Here is a 24,637-nt window from a genome sequence, read left to right as displayed (position 1 = left end):
CCCAAAAAAGTCAAATTCAAAATGTCAAGAATCCAATAAAAAATTACCAGCCATGCTAAGAAGCAGGAAAATGTGATTCATAATGAGAAGAAAACTCAAGTAACTAGAAAAGACCCCGAAATGACACAGAGAACAGAACTGGTAAACAAGGACATTAAAACAGTTATTACAACTATATTCAATATGGTCAAGAAGGTAGAGGAAATACTGAGTATGTTAAATAGAGGTATGCAAGAAAATCTTAAAGAAACAACAGCTGATACTTTTCCAGATATAATGAAAACTATAAATTCACAGATCCAGGAAAGTCAACAAAATCAAGAACAAGAAATATGAAGAAAACTACACCAAGGCATATCATCATCAAATTGCTTAGCAACAATGGTAAAGAAAAAAATCTTCAGAGCAGCCTGAGAAAAAAGACATATCATATACAGGAGAAAAAAATAAGAATGACAAAGATTTCTTCTCAGAAACAATGGAAGCAAAAAGACAGTGGATGAATAGCATCTTCAAAATACTAGGGGGAAAAAAAAACTTTGAACCTAGAATTCAATAACCACTGAAAATAGCTTTCAAATATGAAGGCAAAGTAAAGACTTTCTCAGACATACGAAAGCTGAAGGAATTAAGCTTCAGTAGACCTACACGAGAAGTTGTAAAGAAAGTCCTTTGGGCAGAAGGAAGATGGAAGTTTAATTCTACAGAAAGGAATGAAGAAAACTGAAAAATGTAAATATGGCAAAAACAGAAAATATAAAACAAAATTTAAATTGCTTTGAGAGATAATTGTTTAAAGCAAAAAAAAATTATGGTTTGGTTTATAACATATGTAGGAGTAAAATGGATGACAATCATAGCACAAAGTCTGGAAATGGAAGTATACTGTTGTACATTCTCATACTATACATGAAGTGGTACATTATTACTTGAAGGCAGATTGTGTTAAGTTAAAAATGTTGACTATAAACTCTTAAGTCAACCACTAAAACAACAACAGCTAAGACATATAGCTAATAAGATAACTGAAAAACACATTTAAATAACCCACGGGTCAAAGAAGAAGTCAAAAGGGAAATTAGAAAGTATTTTGAACTGAATGGAAATGAGAATATATCAAAATTCAGAGGAATACAGCCAAAGCAGTACTTAGGAGGAAATTCAGAAAACCAAACACTGACAGCTGAATAGAAAAAGGTTCTCAAATTAATGACCTCAGCTTCCACCTTAAGAATCTAGACCAAAAAGTGGAAATTGTATCCAAAATTTAATCATTAAAAACTCAATTAGTCAAAAAGAAGGTAGAAAAAGAGGGAATAAAGGACAAAGAACAGATGGGAAATAAAGAAAACAAATAGCAAGGTATTTTAAGCCAAATGATATCACAAAACACATTAAATGAAAATGGTTTAAAAATCCCAATTAAAAGGGATTGTCAGATTGGATTTTTAAAAAAGCCCAATACCCAACTACATGCTGCCTATAAGAAATATACTTTAAATAAAAAGACACAAATAGGTTAAAAGGCTAGAAAAAGATATACCATACTAATACTAGTCAAAAGAAAGCTAGACTGCCTTTATTATTACCAAAGAATATTATCGAGGATAAAGAGAACCATTTCATAATTTCAATTCATTAAGAAGATACAACAATCCTAAACATTTATACACCTAATAATAGCTTCGTAATATGTGAAACAAAAACTGGTATACCTGAAAAGATAAATTAGGGAGATATTTCAATACCCCTTTTCAATAACTGATAGACTAAGTAGATAGAAAAAGAAGGAAGGACATGAAAAAATTGAACGATACTATCAACAAGCTTGAATCAACTGACATAGGAAACTATATTCAACAACAGCAGAAGACATATTCTTTTCTAGTACACACAGCATTTACCAAGATAGACAATATCCTAAACAAGACTCAATAAATTTAAAATGAGTCAAATTATACAAAGTATTGATATTTTCTCTGATCATAACGGGATTGGATTAAAAATCCATAACAGAAAATCGCTACAAAAGCCTCAAATATTTGGAAACTAAATTATTGCCTCTAAATAAGCAATGGGTCAAAAAGGAAAGCAAAAGGGAAGATAGAAAGTATTCTGAACTGAATGTAAACGAGAACAGAACTACCAAATTGTAGGATGCTGCTAAACCAGTGCTTAGATGGAAATCTTAATCACTTATGTTATAAAAGAAAAAAATCTCAAATCAGTGAATTCCACTTCCACCTTAAGAAACAAGAAAAAGAAGAGCAAATTAAATTGGAAGTCAACAGAAAAAAGAAACTGATAAAGAACAGAAATTAATGAAACAAAAACTACAGAAAAAATCTATGAAAACCAACCAAAAGCTGGTTATTGTTGTCATTGTTTTAAATCAAAAGCTCACTAAAATTGATAAACCTTTAACCAGATTGATCAGAAAAATAAAAGTGAGATCACAAATCACCATTATCAGGAATGAAAGAGGTAGCATAACTACTGATCCTACAAATATTAAAAGTATAATAAGGGAATATTATGAGTAACTTCATGCCAATAACATCAACTATTTTGATGAAATGGACAAATTCTTTGAAAGACACACTGTCAAAGATCACTCAAGAATAAGCAGATAACTTAAATAGCCCTGTATCTATTAAAGAAATTGAATCTGTAGTGTAACACCCTCCTGCAAAGAAAATTCCAAGCCCAAGCAGTTCCACTGGTGAATTTGACCAAATATTTAAGGAGAAAAAAAAAATGCCAAACATATATAAACTTTTCCAGAAAATGGAAAAGAAAGGAATACTTCCTGACTTACTCTATAAGGCCATCATTACCCTGATACCAAAACCAAAAATAGTTATTACAAGAAAAGAAAATTACAGTCCAATATCCCTCATAAACACTGATGCAAAAAAATTATTTTAAAGTGTTAGCAAATAGAATTCAGCAATACATAAAAGAATAATACTTCAAGACCAAGTGGTTTGTCCCAAGAATATAAAGTTGGTTTAACATTCAAAAATCAATCCATGAATCTCACTGTTAATAGTCAAAAAAGAAAAATCAAATGACCATCTCAATAAATGTAGAAAAAGCATTTGACAAATCCTACATCTATTCCTGACAAAAATTCTTAGCAGACTAGGAACAGAAGAGACCCTTACTCAATCTGACAAAGGGTATCTATGAAAAACTAACAGCTAACATTTATATTTAATGAATGCTTTCTTCCTAAGATCAGGAACAAGACAAGGTTTCCAACCCTCATGACTTCTATTCAACTTGTATTAGAGGATCTAGCCAGAGCAATGAGACAAGAAAAAGAAATTAAAAGTATAAAAATTCAAAAGAAAGAAAGAAAACTGCTTCTACTTGTACATGACATAATTGTCTACAGAGAAAATCTGATGAAAGCTACAAGAAAGCTACTAGAACTAATAAATGAGTTTAACAGATTGCAGGGTATAAAGGCATAAATCAGTTATATTTCTAAATACTAACAATAAAATACCAAAAATTTAAATGTAAAAAACCAGACTATTTATAATACTATAAAATTACTATACACTTAGGGATAAATTTGATAAAATATTCTAGTCCTGTATATGGAAAACTATAAATATTGCTGAAAAAAATTAACAAAGACATAAATAAATAGAGTGGTATACTCTGTTCAAAGATTGGAAGACTCAATATTGTTAACATCTCAATTCTCCTTAAAGTGATGTATACATCAGTGCAACCCACATTCCCAGCAGGCGTTTCGTAGTAACTGACAAGTTGATTTTAAAATGTGTCTAGAATGCAACGGACCTAAAATAGCCAAAACAACTTTGAAATAGGTGTAGAAATTTAGAGGAGTAACACTACATGATTTCAAGGCATATTAGAAAGCTATAGTAACCTAGACAGTGTGGTACAAAGGTAGACAAACAGATCAATAGAAATGAATTGAGTATCCATTAATAGAACCATACATGAATGGTCAATTGATTTTTGACAAAAGTGCAAAGGCAATTCAATGGATAGAATTTTTCACAAACAATCCTAGAATAATTGGATATCCACACACATAAAAAGTACCTCAATCCATACCACACACATCCACAAAAGTTAACTCAAAATGGATCATAGATATAAACTAACACCTAGAAGAAAACATATATAATATCTAGAAGAAAACACAAAGAAAACTCTTTGTGATCTTGGATTAGGCAAAGATTTTCTTAAATACAACATCAAAAGCATGATTCATAAAAGAAAAATTTGATAAATGGTATTTCATCAAAATTAAGACTTTCTGCTCTTCACAAGTCACTGTGAAGACAATGAGAAGACAAACACAGAAAAAAAATCTTTGCAAATGACATATCTGATAAAGGACTTGTATCTGAAAATTCAATAATAAGAAAAAAACCAACTTGATTTTTAAAATGGGCAAATAATTTTAATAGACATTTTACCATGCAGATATATGGATAGCAAATAAGCACATGAAAAGATGTTGAGCATCATTTGTCAACAGGAAAATGCAATTTTGCAGTACACAGTTCTTAGAATGACTAAAACTAAAGATTAACTACATTAAGTATTGACGAAGATGTGTAGGCACTGGAATGCATACTGCTGGTGTGAATGTAACAGGGTACAATCACTTTGGAAAACAGTTTGCCAATTTCTTTAAAAGTTATACACATATCATACAGCCTAGCAATTCCACTCCTTGGTATTTATCCAACACACCTGAAAGCCTATAGCTACACAAAGACTTGTGTATGTATATTCGTAACAGCTTTATTTGTAATAGCCTCAAACTTTTGGAAACAGCTCAGATGTCCATTAATTGATGAATGGATAAACAAAATGTGTTATATCCATATAATAGATACTACTCAGAAATAAAATAATCTACTGATACATGTAACATGGATTAATGGTAATATAATTATTCTGAGTGAAGGAAGGCAGAGAAAAGCATAACTACTGTATGAATCTATTTATATGAAATTCTAGAAAATGCAAACTAAGCTATTATGACAGAAAGCAGATCAGCAGGTGCCTGGCGATGAGGAAATGGGGTACAGGAAGTGGTGGAACAGAGACTAACCAATGTGTATGAGAAAACTTTAGCTGGGGAGGACAATATTCATTATCTTGACTGTGGTGATGGATGGCTTCACGGGTATAATATGTGTGATGTGAAGATATCAAATTGTACATTTTACATATGTAAAGTTTACTGTGTATAAATTATACTTCAATAAAGCTGTAAAAAACAAAATCAGGTATGATCACCCAAGTGTCAGTCATGTAGTTTCTCCCATAGTGTTGACTTTTGCTATTGACTGTCAAGCTAGATAAGCTGTATCTATCCCTTTTTAACCAACAACCTTGCAGTTTTCTGGTAACAGTCAAGTTTTCCCTAAAATCGTGCTGCTTTTCTTCAGCACTGTGTGAGTTAACTTTACAAATGTCCTTTACTGAAGGGAGTCAACCAAGGAGTGAAATAGGAAGTTATAAGGTTCTAAACTGATGCACTCTGTGGGTTGGCGGGGGGGAGGTGGGTGGTGATGGTGGCTGGGATAGTGGGATATAGACATGGAAGGCAAAGAAGGAAGTGGTACAAGAAGAGGAAGGCAAAGAATCAGTGAAACAGAGAGGTGGAATGATAGGAAGGAAAGGAAAAAGAATGGAAATAAAAAGAGAAAGTGAGTGAGCAACCAGGTTCTCCTTTGTTCTTTTATCTTTTTATCACACTAGCATGTTTCTGATGTCCCTGGATAGACAACAAATACCTGAGTTACTTTCACACACTGTACAGTGATTTAGAATAGTTATATTAGAAACTAAATTAATTTATCTTAGAGAAAAGTATCCGCTACCAAGTCAAACAATGACAGAGTATTTTCCTTGGTTGTCTGGATATCTTGCAAGGCGAGGCTCCACCAAACAATTTACATGACTCTAGGGTCATTTCCAGATCAATGCTTCTGGTAATATTTTAATTACTTATGTTGCATGCAATCATGGTGTGACATACCGAACCCAGCAAGAGTTGTTATAGGAGCCCGATTCCTCCAGCCCCAACTTTGAATGTGAAAATTAAATCAGTTTTATTTTCCTCTTCAGAAGGTACATTCAAAATAAATCCACATTTGTTTTTAGAAGCAAGAAATGGTCTATAGAAATCATAAGATTTTCCTACCTTGACAAAAATTGTTGAATTGCATTCTTGCAGTGCCTCCATTAAACTAATCACATGGAGACACACCATTTCTACCATCTGAAACAACAAACAGGAAAATCAATTCCACTCAAGGTGATACGGAAACAGTCTGCAGCCGCATGCCCTGTGCCCACGAGGACATTCTGCACAACAACCAGAGGGGACCAGGGGTATTTATTCCTCTCTAAAACTTCAACCAGAAACTGAATTTTATAGGCTGCAGAGGTTTCCTCATGCCATGCCTTCCTCATCTAACTTGGGGCTGCCAATGAATTCAGGTATCAATCTCGCTAATCTGCACCACACTGCGATTCACACCAGAGGATAAACGGTTTCTGCTTCCTTCATTTCCAACTGCAGAACTCTTGGGCTTGGGTCTTTTCTCCATCTTGATCGATCCTTTCTCCACAGTTTCTTCACTTGGAGCGGCTGTTTCATTTATTGCACCACCTCTGTTTGAGGCTTTATTCTCCGTGGAACAAGGCAGTCATATTTACGACAGTTTAAAAATACCATAGAAATGATATCCCTCATCAGAAATCCCTGTGGCTAGATTTTAAACACTCCAGGGGGGATTTTACCAGACTGGCTTATGTAGTTTAACAAAATTTTCAGAATTTAAAATTAATTCAAATTCATTTGTAACACCATTTGTGCAAGATTCACCAGTAACAAATTCATTTCCAACATTTGAATATTAAGAGACATTTGGAGGAGAGGTATTAATGGTATCAAAAAACGAGGACAATAGAAGGAAGCTCTGAATCTCTAGTTTAAATTTAAGGTCCCAGTTTCATTGTCTGTAACAGAGCAGAATAGAATACTTGACCTCCAAGTGCTTCTTCAGTCCCAGACTCTATGATCTAATAAATGTAATTATCTATGCGGTGGTCAGAACTGTTGGTGTACCCTAAAGTTTTCACATAAATTTCCTTTAAGTTGAATTAAAACCCCTCTCTCCCTACAGAACTGCCTTATAATATCTGCTTCTCTAAAGAAAAGAAAGTGCTTCCCTAAAGGAAAAATATAATCCCCTTTCCAATTACAACAAAAAGAAAATGTTTCTTAGACTAATATTCAATCAGTCAAAACCATTGCAGAATGCATTGGTGGACAGTGAATTACTGGGTTTCTGGGCACATTGGAATCATCATTATGGCGTTCTTCCAGGCCCTTTGCCCTTCACAGATAAGAATTCTACTGATGAAGCCCCCATAACCAAGACACTGGATGCTGCTTTCCCAGCTGAGAATCTTCCTCCAAAGTAGCAAACTAAACCAAAGGACTCCCTTGTAAATTCCTTCCATACACCCTCCAATCGTGACTCCATAGGACTAAGCTAAGCTTGTTCAATGAAGTGGGCTCATGCTATCCATACCTCAGCTATTTTCCAACAAGGTGAGCCATCCACATTAAAATGGAACTGGATTTGAAGATTGAGGAGCTTAGGTCCTCAGAGGGCAACTCAAAATGGTGAGACTCTTTTCAGCTTTGGGCCCTAAGTAGAATTAACACGTACAGTCAATACGCTCTTTTTTTTTTTTGGTACGTGGGCCTCTCACTGTTGTGGCCTCTCCCGTTGCGGAGCACAGGCTCCGGACGCGCAGGCTCAGCGGCCATGGCTCACGGGCCCAGCCGCTCCGCGGCATGTGGGATCTTCCCGGACCGGGGCACGAACCCGCGTCCCCTGCATCGGCAGGTGGACTCTCAACCACTGCGCCACCAGGGGAGCCCCAATCTGCTCTTAAACACCACAAAGAGATGACTTAACTGGCTATGGTTTTTCCAAATTGCCTTAGAATCAAAAATAATATAAATCTCCCTCCTCACTCTCTGACTTTATAGCACAAGACAACTCTTAAAGGTAGAAGTTTCACATAAATTTCCTTTGGCACTAGGCAGAGAAAACAAAAATGGTTTTTACTGAATTTATTTGTTTGCATTGTTTTTCATCAAAATTATTATGCAGGTAGAACACCCAGGTTATAACATAAAAATTCACCAATCCATTTATGTACTGTTACAACTGAAGTCTTTAAAAAAACATGTAATGTGAGGACTGAGAGTGGTTTTTGAGATTCTGTCCAAGAGGGGAAACTCATTTGTGAACTCACCACTTTGTTATGGGCCATCAGCTGAAGGATGCTGGGTGTCACCCTACTCCAAAATTCTAGTGCTGTCAGTATCGCTGTGAAGCTGAATTCATTCTGACTTTGAACATTTGTAGCTACAGCACTTTGTTCACAATATACGGTCCAGAGCTGAGCAAAGATAAATGCATGGAAAAGAGAACACATGTGCAACACGGAGGTCTGAAAAGGAAGAAAACAGGGAACCGTTACATGCTAGTGGGCTGTGATGCTCCAAGGAGCCCTCTCCGCATGGCTTCGGCTTTCCAAGGAGCACAGCCAAAGTACATGTAATTCAAGTGATCCAAGGCTGGAGGAGTCGTCTCCAAGTTACAAACTCATGATTCATCACCTCCAAACAATCTGCTCTTCACTCAGTTAGTGGGAGTGTGCTTAGAGACCAAGCATCTTTTCAGAGAGAAGCCACCTTAGTTTGCAGAATAAATCTACCCTCCCCCTTGCCCTTTAATGAAACTGACGTTCCTATCCCTACACTAGATTAGGAAGAACAATCATTCTACCATTTTAGGGTGTTTGCTGATCTGTAACATGGAGATAACAGTACCCTCCTCAAAGAGTTGTAGTTAAGAGTAAATGAGGTGATATACATGAACGCACTGCCCAGCACTTAATAATTATACTACTATTAGTAGTGACAGCAGTAGCAGCAGCAGCAAAGATAGTATTCCTAACTAGTAGTGAGTACTGATAGTATTCCTGACTAGTGTAAGTACTGATAGTATTCCTAACTTGTATAAGTATTGATAGTATTCTTAACTAGTAGTAAGTACAGATAGTATTCCTAACTAGTAATGAGTACTGATTGAGTAAGCACCTATAATGTCCCAGACACTGTCGTAAAGACTTTTTATAGATCACCTCCATAATTCTCAAACCATTTCATCTATTTTACAGATGAAAACCTGGAGCTCAGAGAGGTTAAGTAACTTTTTCAATGTCACAGAATTACAAAGTACCATCATGAGGACTCAAACACAGATTGGGTTGAAATAGTAGGAACTGACTGCCTAATTCCTTTTGCAAACACCATTCAGGTCATTTGGATGGGTGCTCTATTTGATTTCAGAATAAATCTATTGCAGGTCAGCTTGCCCTGGCCTAAATCCCAGCTGTTCCCAAACCCGCCGTGACCTCCTAGAATTTGCCTAAGCTCTGTGAGGGGACCTTTTCTCCTCATAACTGATTAGTACCAGTGTGTCTAGTTTGCTTGTATAGGTTCATGATTGATGCTTGCCTTGGATTGACTTTATTCCCTTAAGCACATCATCTGTCTCTACAATTTATAAGTTCCTCTGTGTAAGTGATTCCAACATATACTTTAGTGAGCTCCCAACTGGCCTTATTTTCATTTTTTATCTTCATGTATCTCTAGAGATTTAAGTTGAAAGGCAGTGCATAAAAAATTAGAGTGTAAATTATCCTCCTCTTCATATTTGGTTCTAAAAACTGATCACAGAATTTTTATTATATTTCTATCCTTGTATTGCTCTTCATTATTTTGAGACAGAAATGCCTAGGAAGCTAACTCTTGCTTGCCTCCATAATTTATCTTCATAAAAGTAAACCGAAAAACAATTTAGGGGGAAGAAAAGATAGTCTGGGAATTTGAACAACTTTAAATAAGGCATTAGCACAAAGTTGCTTTCCTAGCATCCACAGGAGGGCAAGTGATAAGATGCATTTTCTTCTCAGAAGAAACATAATTGGCTGATAAGGGTTTCCATTAGCAATTTTGATGCATTTGGTTTTAATCTTGCAGAAATCACTTACCTTTGATTGCTCTGGAAATCCAATCAGGATAACAATAAGATGATCTGCAATATGGGAACCTGCATCCAGAGGTATTGGCAGGCAGGGAAAGGAGGCATTTGGACACACTGCATTATGAGTGAGGGAACCCAGAAGCAGCCAGGACAGCAGCCGGATGTGAGAGACACACTCAATGAATTCTTTTGGTCTATTAGGGAGGAAGGAAGTGTTAGAGATGTTTTTGTGTTTTCAGTTTCTTTGTGTGCTTAACAAATGCTTATTGATGGAGGGGTTTAAAAGTGTGGTCTTGTAGGCAGTTACATGAAGTAAAACACCAAAGCAACAAAGTGAGAACAAAATGATAAATCTGTTTTTCTTGTTTTGCACTCTAATCCTGGATCTTAGCTTCTTGAGCAAAGAGTAGCCTTTGGCGACACAGGATTAAACATCATTCTTCCGCAAACCTGCCTGCCATTCTGACTAGCTTCTCTTTCTAAACTCTTTCCTTTCTTCTCATTAGAAAGTTCTCGGATATCCCCACCAGAAGGGAAGGAATAGAAGAGGAGATAAAATACACAGCCACCCACATTCCTGTTCTCCAGTAATTTTCTCCCCCTGCCCCCCTTACACCCCACTCCAAACCTTTCCTCTAGCCAGGAAGCTGCCCATGCAAGATGGCAGGTCAAGCGTGCTCCAAGGTCCCAAGTAAACTAGCCCACGGGCACCTGTCTCTTCTCAGCCTCCCTTATGGGCAGGGTCAGGGGCTCACACCTCCTTGAACTCTATTTCATCTCTGATGTAGATTCTGTTCAAGCTATAATCTAAGCTCCTTGAAGGCAGAAGCTATGTAAGTGCACAAATAAATACCTATCAATTTACTTAACTAGTGGGAATTAAGAGTTAAAGTGATAGTTCTAAGCTCCAAGTTTTCATCATCCATCAGGATGACTGAGGTCTTTGTAGGAGGGCAAGTTTTATTGCCAGCATGTCATGAAGTACTCGTGTTCAAAAATGCTGCCAGTTCAGCAAATAAGTATGGAAATTGGTCTCAATTCCCATCTCCCTAACCAACCATATTCTATTCTCATAGATCTTCAATGCATTCAGTAGCTCTTACTGAGCCCCAGGAAACTCAGGGGTGTTTCCTGCCTCGTGGCCCGAATAATAAGGGTCTTACCCTTGTTGCATTGCAGAAGGGGGATGATAGAGCCAAGGCAGATAGCGAATCACAGCTTTGTTATCTCTGTGGTTGCCCCGTGAGATTTCCATGGCTGCAATCTGAGCCAGCCCAACTTTGAGATGGCCACCAAAGGTATCTTCATGCAAAGGCTGGGAACACGTCTTCATGTGGCTCTACAAAACCAAGTGGTATTTTGTGACTTTGGCAGAGTAAATGGGGATGTTCCAGGGCACTCTTTAAGAAGATCAGGTTGTCATTTCCACATCTTCTATCACCACTCCCAAGCATACAACCCATTTAAACTGCTTCAGGGGCTTCCCATTGTTCTTAAGATAAAGGGGAAAAAAAATTCCTTAGCATGGCCTAAACAACCTGGAATGATCTAGATACTTCAGATTTCTGCATCTTACCCCTTCATCCTTGTGGTCCAGCTACACTGGCTCTCCACGTTCCCTTCCATCACTGGCCTTTGCTTATGTTGTTCTCTCTCCCTGAAATACTGTTTCTGCCTCTCTTCGCCTAATTAACCCTATTCATTGTTCAGATTTTAGCTCAAGTGTCACCCCCTCCAGGAAGCCTTCCTTGATCTACTTTAGGAGCCTTCCTAACCTCCCTGGTAGGTCATGTCACCCTATTAGAAGCTCTCATGCTGCTGTCTACCTCTTTTTCATAGCAATTGTGAAAGTCACAATTTCACTTTAGTTTGTATGAAATTTTCATTAAAATTGGCCATCGCTGCCAGACTCTAACTGAGGGCAGCCACTGTGTCTGTTTTTGCGGATCATCACATCCTTAAATGCCTAGAACAGTGTCAGGCATGTTATTGGTGCTCAATACATACCAGTTGAATTAATTCAGAAAAATTTCGTTGCTCAGTGTGGCTTAGTGGAAAGAGCAGTGAACTGGGAGTTGAGACCTAGGTTCTAGACCCAGTTCTGTCCTAACAGTCACATGGCCTTAGCTAAGCCACTTGCCACTTGACCTTTCTGATCTGTTTCCTAATATGTAAAATCGGAGGGTTGGATTATGTCTACAGTCCCTAACCTTTTGGTCATCATAGATCCTTCCTATTATTTTTCTCTGTATTTTGGAAGTGGCTATAAAACTATTTAGGTAATATTGTTTCCTCTTCAGACAGCGAAGTGGTTTCAGCGTGGGCAACCAGGTTCAGCACGTGCGTGAGCAAACACTAGGGGAGCTTACTCAGAAATGACTGGATTTGGATATTGTGAGAAATCATCAATTTAAATTTTGATTCTACTCTCTGCAGAGCATTTGCAAGTCTATCCCTATCCCAAGAAACACTTGGATCATCTGAGCAGAGTCTGGAAACTGAGTTGGGTGCTGAAGGGACCGTAGCTTTAGCTGATGAACTTCTGGGACGACTAGATCCTATTTATCAAAAAGCCACATTTAGTGCTGGACTGCAATCTGGCTGCTCATCGGGCCAGGTCTGGCTCCTCTTCTGCTCTTTGTCTGGGGCCTTCCTCAAATCTCTCGGACTATCAATCTTTTAGCTCCCTAGTCTTCTCGCGGCAGGGAAGTTGACTTGCATCAGCAATTCATTCCACCCTGCAAAGCAATCAATATCCTCAACAACCTCACTGGGATTTTATCCATATGCAAATTAAATGTTGTTCTGTCTTTAATTATTTTCTGGAAGGAGATAGCTTTAGTGCAGATAAAAACCATAAACAACTTACGTTTGCATAAGGTGTACACATTTCATACAAACTAAAGTTTACAAAAGTGTCTTCACGTGCATTATTTCACACCAAACTTTGGAACGGGCAGCAAAGGTAGGTTGATTTAGGTGGGTTTATTAGACTTCCTTTGCTAATGAGGAAACTGAGGCTCAGGGTAGTTAAATGGGTGGCACAGTGAAAAGAGAATGGATTGGGGGTCACTACAGTCTTAGGTCACCCCTGACTCCACCACTTAGCAGTAGCGTGATCTTGAGCAAATGACTGCACCACCTTAGGCCTCAGTGTCTACATTGGTAAAATGGGAATATTTTACAATAGGGGTATTGTGAGAATTGAATAAATGGCAAAAGTAAAGGTATGCACAGAACTGGAGCCGCCATGGAAATATCCTTTCCTTTCTTCACTCCCTCTTCACAGAGGTGGAACTCGGTTCTTCAGAATCCCAGGACATGGGCTCATTCAACAGTGCCACCACGGCCTCTCCAGGTAATGATAAATTTCCATCCAGTCTGCTTAATTCCCTAAAAATGTCTCTCCAGTCTCGCTAACCTGAGGGATGAGGGGACGCAGGCCCTCTTACCTTCAGTTTGGTCAGCGTGTGCATGTCTGCCATGAAGTCCAGCACGTCGTTGATGTACTGCCGCACACACTCCATCGCCGCCGTCCCGCACTGAAACACACAGGACACGGCGGGGTGCGCACTCTGAGTCACGGCCTGCACTTTTGCCCTGATGGAAGTGATTGTCTCGCTCTGGTTTCACACTGTTTACTAATGAGTTGTTTCATTTTCTGGATTTCTGACTCACTTCGTTACTCTCAGCCATAGCCTGTGATTGTCTGCCCCAACTTTGGACAAAAATTAATAAAAAGGTTTGTGGTGGAGAGCAAAAAATGGGATGGCCTAGGGAAGACAGGGTTTACAGGCTTTTTTTTTCCACTGGGTCATTGAACTGATTTTGTTTGCTTGTTTTTAAACTGGTTGGTATATAAAGATTTAGCCTATGTAAAAGTCATTAGTATTGGTCTTCATGACATGAATCACCTCAAAACAACAGTAACACTTTATCACTCCAGGGAGTCTTAGACACACAAAAAATATGTACCACCAAATTCTACCACCATAATCTTAGATGTCTTTCTCTATCAAAAAAAAAAAAAAAAGGACATAAACGAATATCATGTTTGTTGAAAGAGTCAAAAATTCTTATATTCAAGCACTTACAACTTCTTATACATAGTAGGTACACTATTAAATAGATAAATTTATCATTGTTGAACTCTTGCTAGGGAAAATTAAAGAAACAAAAGGGTCATCTTCCCCACATACTAGCAGCGTGCTTGATAAGTTTTAAAGGAAAAAAAAGCATACTTGTGTTTCAGGTTATTAAATGGAATAAACCTGCTCTCTCAGGGCAATGCAGTGAATTTAGGATTATGAACAAAGAAAAGGAAAATGCACAGACAGGCTGCTACATCAAAGCTGTATGAGAGAACTCATACATAAGACTGGATATAGTGTGGATCAAAAGCAGGCCCTCTTTGAAGCCATCTGAATACTATGCTAAGGCCTTTCTTAGCTTTCTTTAGGAAAATCTGGAACATTATATACTTAACTAGCTCACCCAGTGGCTCTCGTTTTCCCATATTCATGTAAATCTGCACAGCACTGAACTATATCACCTTCTATCTCTTCTAGAATGTTACGCCTGTCGGTTCCTCTGACAGGATAACAAACAGTAAAATAAGGTCATTGGCAGTTCTGTCAAGAGTGTTTTCCAAGCATTTCATATGTTTTAAGGTTTTCTTCTTTTAATTTAAATCAAGTGAAGGAATTATAAAAGGTTATTGTGCTCCTGCTTTGGGAATATTAGTCCCTTAGTGCAAGAAAGGATTTCCCCCCCAGTTTATTCCATTTTCTCTGACCTTTCACATGTCATGCAAATAAGAGCATATACTCTGCTCCTGAATTTCTTGAAAGGGATTTGTTTCTTTCATAGGCAATATTTTATACCATTTCAACTAGGCAAATGTCACAGAAAATAATTACTTGGAGCATTATTCAATATTTGTCTTTTACTCTTGAATTTCAAAAAATGAGAGGAAAGAATTTACTATTACCAGTTACTTTTGCTCTAGAGACAGTAACTAGATCTAATAAAAGGCTTAAAATACACTGTCTAGTCAGGATAACTTCAGTGAGCCATCTACACTTATAAAACAAAGCATATAATTTCCAATTGCCCCCCTTTTTTCTTTTACTTTGCAAAACATAAGTATAACCTTAGTGTGTTATTTTAAAAGACCAAAAAACATAAAGAGTCTAGCTCAACTTGTTTCAAAAGACTTATGTTTATTTCAGTGGGAAAACTGATGATAAAGGAGTTGAAAACATACTCTAATCTCAAAAACATGAACTGAAGTGAACCACATCCAATTCTTTCTCAAAACTTGTATCTGATTTTAAAGTTACATTTCTTACATTATAAAGATAACACGTGTTCAATGCAGAAACCTTGGAAAATATAAATTAATAAAAGAAAAAGAAAAATCACCATAATCCTAATTCCTGCTCTCCACCTCTGAGACAGCCACTGTTAATATTTCCAAATATTTTTTAATGCATATAACATACACACATATATAATTTTTTATAAGATTGAGATAGTTTTTTTCTAACCTGCTTTTTAATTAGATTCATCATAAGCATTTTCCAATAATTAAATATTCTTTGAAAATTTGATTTGGTCCACATAATAGTCTATCTTATAGATGTATTTTATTTTATTTAAATAATACCCTAATGTTGCACATTAATTTTGTTTCCATATTTTTGCTATTTTAAATCCTACTTTAATAAATATACTTGTAGATAATTCTTTATGTGCTTGTAGATAATTCTATATTTAATTACTTTCTCAAACATATTCCTAGAAGTAGATTGGCAACTCTTTTTCAGCAAAACTGACTATCACCAGTAGCTTATAAGAATTTTTGTTTCGGGCTTCCCTGGCGGCGCAGTGGTTGAGAGTCCGCCTGCTGATGCAGGGGATGCGGGTTCGTGCCCCGGTCCGGGAGGATCCCACATGCTGCAGAGCTGCTGGGCCCATAAGCCATGGCCGCTGAGCCTGCGTGTCCGGAGCCTGTTGCTCCGCAACGGGAGTGGCCACAACAGTGAGAGGCCCGCGTACCGCAAAAAAAAAAAAAAAAAAAAAAAAAAGAATGCTTGTTTCACTTCATCATCAGTAAGTTTCTTTGTTAAGAAAAACCTGCTGATTTGCTAACTGATTTTAAATTTTTATATTTTATATTAATTTACAGTTCACTGATTACTAGTGAGGGTAAAAGGCTTATTTTGAATGGCTTATTGGTCATTGGAAAGGGTTCTATATGTAGAGCTATAACTGTTGCTATTTTGTTGTTTTGGAATATTTGTCTTTTGTTGATTTCAATAAACCTTTATATATTAGGGATATTATTTTTTAGCTATCGCATAGGTAGCAAATATTGAGTTTTAGAGAATTAAATAAGGAAACCAGTGAGTGCTGGGCAGAGACTGGCTAGCTACTCACAGAACCATTTTTCTTCTTCCCTAGGATGCACTAGACCACATTTCCCATCCTCCTTTGCAGTCGGGTGTGGCGGAGTGACTGAGTTCTAGCCAATGGAACGTGAGTAGGAGAAATGTGCACCACTTTTAGACCTGGTCCATGAAAACGTTCCATGTACCATATTCCCTTCTCTTTCCCCAACCACCAGCTGATTGCAGAGGACTGCACATGACAGAAGAAAACTGATCCCCAAGTGCTCACGTGGAAGTCCTCCTCCCTTTGTTAATCAGGACACCCACTCAAACTTCACTTGAGCAAACAATAAACTTTTTTGGAGCTAAGTTGCTAAGAACTGGAATTTTATCTCATAGCATCTTGTATTACCCCAACTATTGTCAAGAACCTTTAAAAAAAAACCAGAATCTATTAATCTACTCCTAGAAATCTATTATAAAGAAATAGTCTAAAATATGAACAAAGATTTAAGCACAAAAATGTTTATCACACATTAGTTACAATTGCAGAATACTGAAAATAATGAAACTATCCAACAATAAGTAGTGTTTGTTAATAGTATTTTTTTTACTTTTAGTTGTATTTTATTTTTTTATGGACATATGTTTGACATATAACGATGTAAATTTAAGGTGTATAACATGTTAATTTGATGCATTTATATATTGTAATATAACCGCCATCGTAACGATAATTAGTACCTATATCACATTATGTAATTATCCTTTCTTTTTGGTAGGAATAATTAAGTTTTAGTCTCTTAGCAAGTTTGATTATTATAATACAATATTGTTGTCTATATTCACTGACCTGTGCATTACATCTCTAGGACTTTTTTACTGCTCATTGTAAGTCTGTACCCTTAAACATCACCTGTCCTGTGCCCTATCTCCATTAATATTATTTTTAATAGTTAATGTTTACTCAGCACTTACTACATATTTAACACCATGCTAATGTGCTTTACATGCATTATCTCATTCAATCCTCAACCTAGACCTTAGGCCCTATTATATCCCATTCTACAGATAATACAAATCAAAGCATCATGGGTTAAATAACCTTCCCGATCACACAGCTAGTCAATGTCAGGCCTCACACTCAGGTGTGAATCAAAACCCATATTGTTAACCACTATTATATGGTGCAGTCACATGAGGTAATGTCACTTTGGGGAAAATGCTTATGACATTTGAAGCCAAAGCTGCATCTATATTACGGTTTGACTATATTTAAAAATATACATAGAAAAAGAAGAAAGAAAATACATTAATATGCTAGCAGTAAAATTATCTCTGGGTTGAATGACTGTTATTCTTCCTCTCTCATAATATTTCTCCACATCAAAAAAAAAAATGAAGTAATGTTTAGTGTGCTGTGGATAAAACTGGTATACTTATAAATGTAAATGAATAAAACCTTCTTGGAAAGCAACATGGGAATACGTATTGTGAAGATGTTCCTGCCCACTGGCTAAGGAATTTATCCCAAGGATATCATTCAAAATAAACATGAAGAGGATCTTTGTGTATATGCTATATACTATGCTATGCTATACAAGCAAAGAAACTAGAAAGCATATAGATTTCCAACAATATGGGAATAAGCAAATTAGGATACTGAATAGATTAAAACATGTAAAAAATTTCTAAAACAATAGGGTTCTTATTTTAGGGCAGAAGGATTATAAGTGATCTTTTTTCCTTATTAAAATTTTTCTCAGACTTCCCTGGTGGTGCAGTGGTTAAGAATCCTCCTGCCAATGCAGGGGACACGGGTTCGAGCCCTGATCTGGGAGGATCCCACATGCCGCGGAGCAACTAAGCCCGTGCACCACAACTACTGAGCCCACGTGCCACAACTACTGAGCCTGCGCTCTAGAGCCCGCGAGCCACAACTACTGAACCCACGTGCCACAACTACTGAAGCCCGCGCGCCTAGGGCCCATTCTCCGCAACAAGAGAAGCCACTGCAATGAGAAGCCCGTGCACCGCAACGAAGAGTAGCCCCCGCTCGCAACTAGAGAAAGCCCACGTGCAGCAATGAAGACCCAATGCAGCCAAAAATAAATACATAAATACGTAAACAAATAAACTAAAAAATATTTTTTTCTCTACTGAAAATTTAAATAAATTTTTTCCATTAATAATTTATATCTCTAAGTTTTCTCAGTTTGTTGCAATAACCTTGCTATCAATAAGTTATTGTGGTTTCTCATATTCAATCCTATCTATAAGAATCTCAACATATTTCACCAAACAGTTCACTAGTTGATGATAATAGAAGTATTTTTCAATTTTCAGAGGAAATATTATAAAGGAAAACAAGGTATTAAATGCTTATTTCTTTCTGGCAGTAGTTAAATCAAATTGGTTAACAGAAGCCAGTGTAAGAAAACTGATTCTGGAAAAATTGAACTTTAATCAAATCTATGCTGTATGCCTGGTAATTTCTTCCCTCTCCTTAATTGGCTGCTTCAATTTCATTCATGTTTCCCGGAATTAAAAGTTTCCAGGGGCAGAGATTGATTTAAATTTTCACTAGTGCTCTTTCAAACAAGATACTAATGATTTCAATTTTACAGTGTTTGTTCTATCAAAAGCGAACCAGGACACAGGCCAAAAGTACCTCTTGGCTAAATGAGGAAATGAGGAGTAATAGAAAATGTGGATAGTTAACTCGGTCAGGACTTACTCCAGGTACAGAGGCGATCATCTGCTTGCTCAGGATCGTTGACTCAGCTAGTTTGGTTCCAGCATCTGCACAAATAAACTAATAAGAAATTGAAAGGATAATTATTTTTAAGAGCATTTGGACAGTAATAAGGAATTTGTAATTTTATTAACTTGGCTTAAATTCATTAGCGTCTACTTTGGTGACAAGCTGCCCTAGATATATGGGACTTGCTAGTCATGAGAGTTCATTCCTACCAGAAATTCAGAATCGTAGTACTGGGATTAACACACAGATTCTCACTTTAACCAGACAGTAGTTCAGTGGCACTGAAATGCCACATTCAGTCAAGGAAGAAAGGAAAGGTGTCACATTGCCAGATTTATTCTGAAGTCATGCTATTTATTCTTCAGCACTTTTTGACAGTTCCTGAATTTTCATAGATTTTCCGGACTTCTGTCATTATACCATACATTTTGACTGAAAACAGAAAAACAGTCAACTTCAGAGTGAGGACTGTACCTGTTTCTTCCCCTCCGAGGCCCCTCAGTATCTGGTCTTTCTCCTCCCACTTCATTCATGCCTATCCTCTGTGCTGATAATGACCCCCCCCCCCCCCCCCGCTCCCTCTCTGTGTCCCCACAGGACTTTCCACACATTTCCATTGTAACAGTCATCACATCAGGTTGCAATGATCTACAAGTCTATTTCTCAACTGGCTACAAGATCTTCGAGACCACAGATCTGATGCAGCTCACTCCTGGCGCTAGCTTCATGCCTGACATCTCGGAGGGGCTCAGCAAGAGTTTGTGAAATGAGACGATTAATCAGGTATGACTCGAGATCACGGTGAGGATGGATTTGTCAGCTTACAACCTGATTTGCTTCATTACAGATTTTTACAGGTGTTTCCCACTTAATGCAATGCCCAACTATTTATTAATGGTTTTAGGGGAAAAGTCAAACATGAAGTCTGTAGAGTTTGCTAAGAGCAGCTAGTTCCTGCTTAGTTTCTCTTTCCTGGCCTCTGGCCCCAGTGACTTGAGGATCCAAAGCTGCTGCTACCCAGAGCTCAGAGGTTCTCAAAGAAGCTTTGACCCTGACAGCTCTTCCTTCTAATTCATTTCACTCTCATACTGGAAGAGCATGATAAATTTAGGTAGGTCAGCCAGGCAGGCATGGTCCCCGTCAAACTGAGGAGAAGCAGTACAGATCGGGGTAGCAGAAAAAGTCTCAAGGAGGACGAGGAACAAAACCCAGCATGTTGTCAGCTTAGCCAGAGATCGGAATCTAGGCGTTATTAACAGGCAGCATTGGCCAATGAGGTGAAGCTCTAACGTCAAAAGACTTTCTGAGGGTCAGGGGCCTGTAGACTTCTCATCTGGGGCCATGAGCTGGTTTTCAAGTGTGGGAGAGGCGGTCCTCCCTGAAAGGTATTTCGGGACAGGTAACTGAGCTGGAGCTGAGACGACAGCAAGCAGAGCTGTCCCTGAAAGCCGCATGGCAGGAGTGGACACAAATCTCTAGGCTCACATTCTATCCTCTCCATTTGCCTCGCAGACAGTTAGAGAAAGCTGAAGAATCTATTTGGCTATTAACTCTGAAGACCAGCTAGTAACATCTAGGGAACACCTAAAATTTTCTATTATTTTATTCAAGAATGCTTATGTCTGCTCTCCTAACTTGGACTTATTTCTAATAAGAAAAAGTAAATAAATGAGGATAAATAATAATAATGAAGCCTACAACCTTGGCAAACCTCTAAGTAAAAAAGGAAAATATTTGAGGGACTTCTCTGGTGGTCCAGTGGTTACGACTCCATACTTCCACTGAAGGGGGCACGCGTTTGATCCTTGGTGGGGGAACTAGGATCCTGCAAGCCGCACAGTGCGGCCAAAAATTTTTTTAAAAAAAAGAAAAAAGTAAAATATTTGATAGAGATACATAGTGAAAAGAAGGAACACTCCCAACCTCCTGGCAGATGCTGCATGTTTTCCCAAAAAATGTATTTTCAAAAGCTATCAGAGTCTGCCATCTAAGACAAACGACTTACAATAAGTTCCAAAAGCCCCGTCAGGACTCCAGCGTTTTAATTAATTTCTTTACAGCAGAACCAAGAGACTGCACAGCTAAGAGAGGCAAAAAGAAAAGAGAGAGATGTATCTAACTGTGGGTGAAGCGGGTAGGAGTCCTCTGCAGTATCCTGTGTAAGGATGGTGTAAACCCTGACCCCTAAAGTATGCTTGCAAGCCTGGCTGTGCCCCTAAGGGCAAGAGAAAATGTGTGAAGAAGCAAAATTTCAAGTGTCTGTATCTCCCTCAGCAGAAGCGTTTCTCCCTCACCAAACTCAGGTTAGAGCTTCACTTTATTGAGTAGCATAACGTAAGCAGGTTGTTAGCCATGTGGTGTTAAGATTTGAGGCCAAATTCAAACGTCCGATCTGCGAGAGCTAATAGATAACTTCAGAAGTCAGAGTTAATTTTTTAAAAAATCACTCTAAAAGTTATGGAGGTGTCTCAGAGAGTCTGATGCACTAAAAGGCATAAAAGTACATAAACCTCTAAAATCATCTACTATTCTTTATCAATGTCTTTTCCTCCAGTGTAATTTTACATAATATGTATGACTAAAACCCTAACAAACCTTTCTGTCTTCATTTTATATAGCTGCCAACTGAAAAACTCCATTATTATTTTATAGAGTTGTTCAAAATATAAAGATATAACAAAATCAGAGGGAAAAAGAATGATGGCTATAGAAGGAAGAATTCAGTACTTTTAGATAGAAATATGCCACTGAAATAGGCACTCCCGCATGAATACAAAAGAAACGCAATACCCATTATGTGTCATTACTAAAATCATTATCAAAATGATACTCAAAATAGGATCACCACCTCTCATCCCGGAGAGTGATCAGATTATTACTAACGCAACAAATATTAATTACCCCACATCAATAGTATCTGGGAATTAAAAACAACAGCCGTAACTCTGCCGTTTCTTTGTCCTCCAGCCCACAACCAAACTATCTTTAAAAGAAAACCTTTCACCCACATGATTTCTCACAGCTTGATTATGCAGGTGTATCCCACACAGTGGGAGTGTTACATGCAAATTAGCAGAATGTCTACTCTTGACACATAATAGGAGCTGAGGAAATTCTTTTGGATTTGAGCCTATATAGATTTTATGGTAGCTTTCAATGAGTTATCACTCCATTATGAAAACTCTAATCCATCCTGAGAACAATAATAATAGCTTATTACACATGAAATATCTACAGCATGACAGCAGAAGAGAAAATGTTATAAGTGAAAGCAAAAATGTCAACAGATCTGAATTGAAACAAGATAGGGCAACTGTCCAAAGTATAAAAGGGGAACTACACCCCGATGGTCAACAATAGTAGATTCTGAAGAATACATATATTTTTTCTATTTGGAAAATTCTTTCCTGTCTCCACGCCTCTTTTTCCTTTTTTAAAAAATCCACTTGAACATTTAAGGCCACCTGATCGTATATGTAAGTTAAAACAAATAACAGGAGTGATGGCTGAACGACCATAATACAGCAGACTGGGAGATACTCCACAGTGCCAGGCCTCCAGGAAGAAGTTCTAGAAATTGAAAACCAGATTGGTACCTGTCACGGCCTTGAAATGTTTAGAACCTGAATGACCCTGCATCCCTTGGGCAAGTGTTCCACTGTCTTTTAAAGGAACACTCTTACTGCCAGAGTATTTGGTAAACAAAAAAAGTATGGTTTACCCACGAAAAGAATTATAAACAGCCTCATATCTGTGAACTCATCTATCTACTAAGTTATTAATTAGAGAAGTACAATAGTAGAGGGAATGTCCTAGTGGTTCCCTGTGGGGTGAAAGAACGAATGGTAAATCCAAGGTCTGAGCAACTGACTCTCTTCTCGCCAATGGGGCTAGTGTCACTCATGATGGATCACCAGGGGACTTTTGGTTTTTTTTACTTCTAAGCTTTAAGAAATTTATCTTTTTTAAAATTTTATACTGGAGTGTAGTTGATTAACAATGTTGTGTTAGTTTCAGGTGTACAGCAAAGTGATTCAGTTATACATATACATGTAGCTATTCTTTTTCAAATGCTTTTCCCATTTAGTTGGTTACATAATATTGAGTAGAGTTCCCTGTGCTATACAGTAGGTCCTTGTTGGTTATCCATTTTAAATACAGCAGTGTGTACATGTCAGTCCCAAACTCCCAATCTATCCCTCCCTCTCACCCTTCCCACCAGGGGACTTTTTCCTTCCAGTTGTTACTTTCTTTTCTTTTTCCAAGTTGCATTTTCAGTTAAACAGAGCCACCTCCAGTGTCCTGAGATGACGGTCATGATATCCAAGAAGGAAGTCGCTGTCTGCCCCAGACACATTGTTCATATTGTGAATCTGGTCTCCCAGGTACCAGGAACTGACACTGCCCACCAGTAAAGGGGAAAGCTTCTCTCTGACTCCATGCTAGATTCTCTGGTTTAAGAGAAACTACCAGAGAACAGGCTACCACTTCTGCTACCCGCCTGAACATTTGTCAAGGGCAAGAGAAAAAGGAACGGGGAAACACTGCAGAAAGATGCACCGCTTTCTGTAGTGAGACAAAAGATGCTTCTCCCTCATCCCATGAGTGGCCCTGTGGCAGACTTTTCTCCACGACTTAGCCAGGAAGCACAGTGGGGAAAAGGGAACTACTTTTGTTTTTTTTAAGGTATGCCTCACTTTTATTTCTCTCAGTAATTTTTTCATTACTGGTTTATTCTGAGTTTATAGAACAAGGATATGTTACTTCAAAATGGCATGGTGTTTAATATTTTTTGTTGGAGAAGGTCAAAATGTTATTCACTAGGTTGTTCCTCATGGGCATGATCTCAAAATGTCCCCCCCCCAGATATCTCTTTGATCTAAATAATTTTACAATCTGATTTTTAAATTTAACTTAATGACTCAATGACAAATACATATTTGTTTTTAAAGATGAAAATGTTATACATTTGAAATGGCATGAGAGAACCCAAAATACACAGAAGAATTTACTTTTTTGTCTTCCTTCTTCCTAAAGCTAATTTGTGTTTATTTATTCACCTAGCTGTGATGCAATAACCACTGTTTTCATGGTCTCCCGAAGCACTGAGCAATTTAAACTGTCGGTGTTCTTTCACCGTCTTGTGACAAGTTCTTATTACAGCCAGCTAATGTACTTCAGAGAAAAACCCGCCCCCAGTTGCAGTCACAAAGCGGGGTGCTAGAACCCAAGAAGATCAGCCACACAGACCGGCTCTGCCAGGACTGAGGGCAATCAAGGGACCAGCCTCTGACGCCCGCAGGAAAGCACCCTCAGGGCCTGGAAACTGAGGTTGCTTT

At 37.8% G+C, this 24,637-nt stretch overlaps 1 protein-coding gene across 9 annotated transcripts in view; it reads right to left on the bottom strand.

Moving 5' to 3' along the window:
- UNC79 (unc-79 homolog, NALCN channel complex subunit) overlaps window positions 1–24,637 on the bottom strand; it is a 249,702-nt gene that overhangs the window by 5,241 nt on the left and 219,824 nt on the right. For all 9 annotated transcript variants that reach the window (XM_049706558.1, XM_049706562.1, XM_049706559.1 and 6 more), the window contains 6 exons: window positions 19,272–19,349; window positions 13,595–13,684; window positions 11,306–11,481; window positions 10,150–10,336; window positions 8,344–8,541; window positions 6,209–6,286 (listed from right to left, as the gene is read on the bottom strand). In XM_049706558.1, coding sequence (XP_049562515.1) covers window positions 6,209–6,286; window positions 8,344–8,541; window positions 10,150–10,336; window positions 11,306–11,481; window positions 13,595–13,684; window positions 19,272–19,349 — 807 coding nt within the window. The remainder of the gene's footprint in view (window positions 1–6,208; window positions 6,287–8,343; window positions 8,542–10,149; window positions 10,337–11,305; window positions 11,482–13,594; window positions 13,685–19,271; window positions 19,350–24,637) is intronic.

This window comes from Orcinus orca, chromosome 2 (genome assembly GCF_937001465.1).
Source record: "Orcinus orca chromosome 2, mOrcOrc1.1, whole genome shotgun sequence".
Lineage (NCBI taxonomy): Eukaryota > Metazoa > Chordata > Mammalia > Artiodactyla > Delphinidae > Orcinus > Orcinus orca.
The sequence above is the reverse complement of the archived record's forward strand: the minus strand, read 5'-3'. Positions and strand labels throughout refer to the sequence as shown.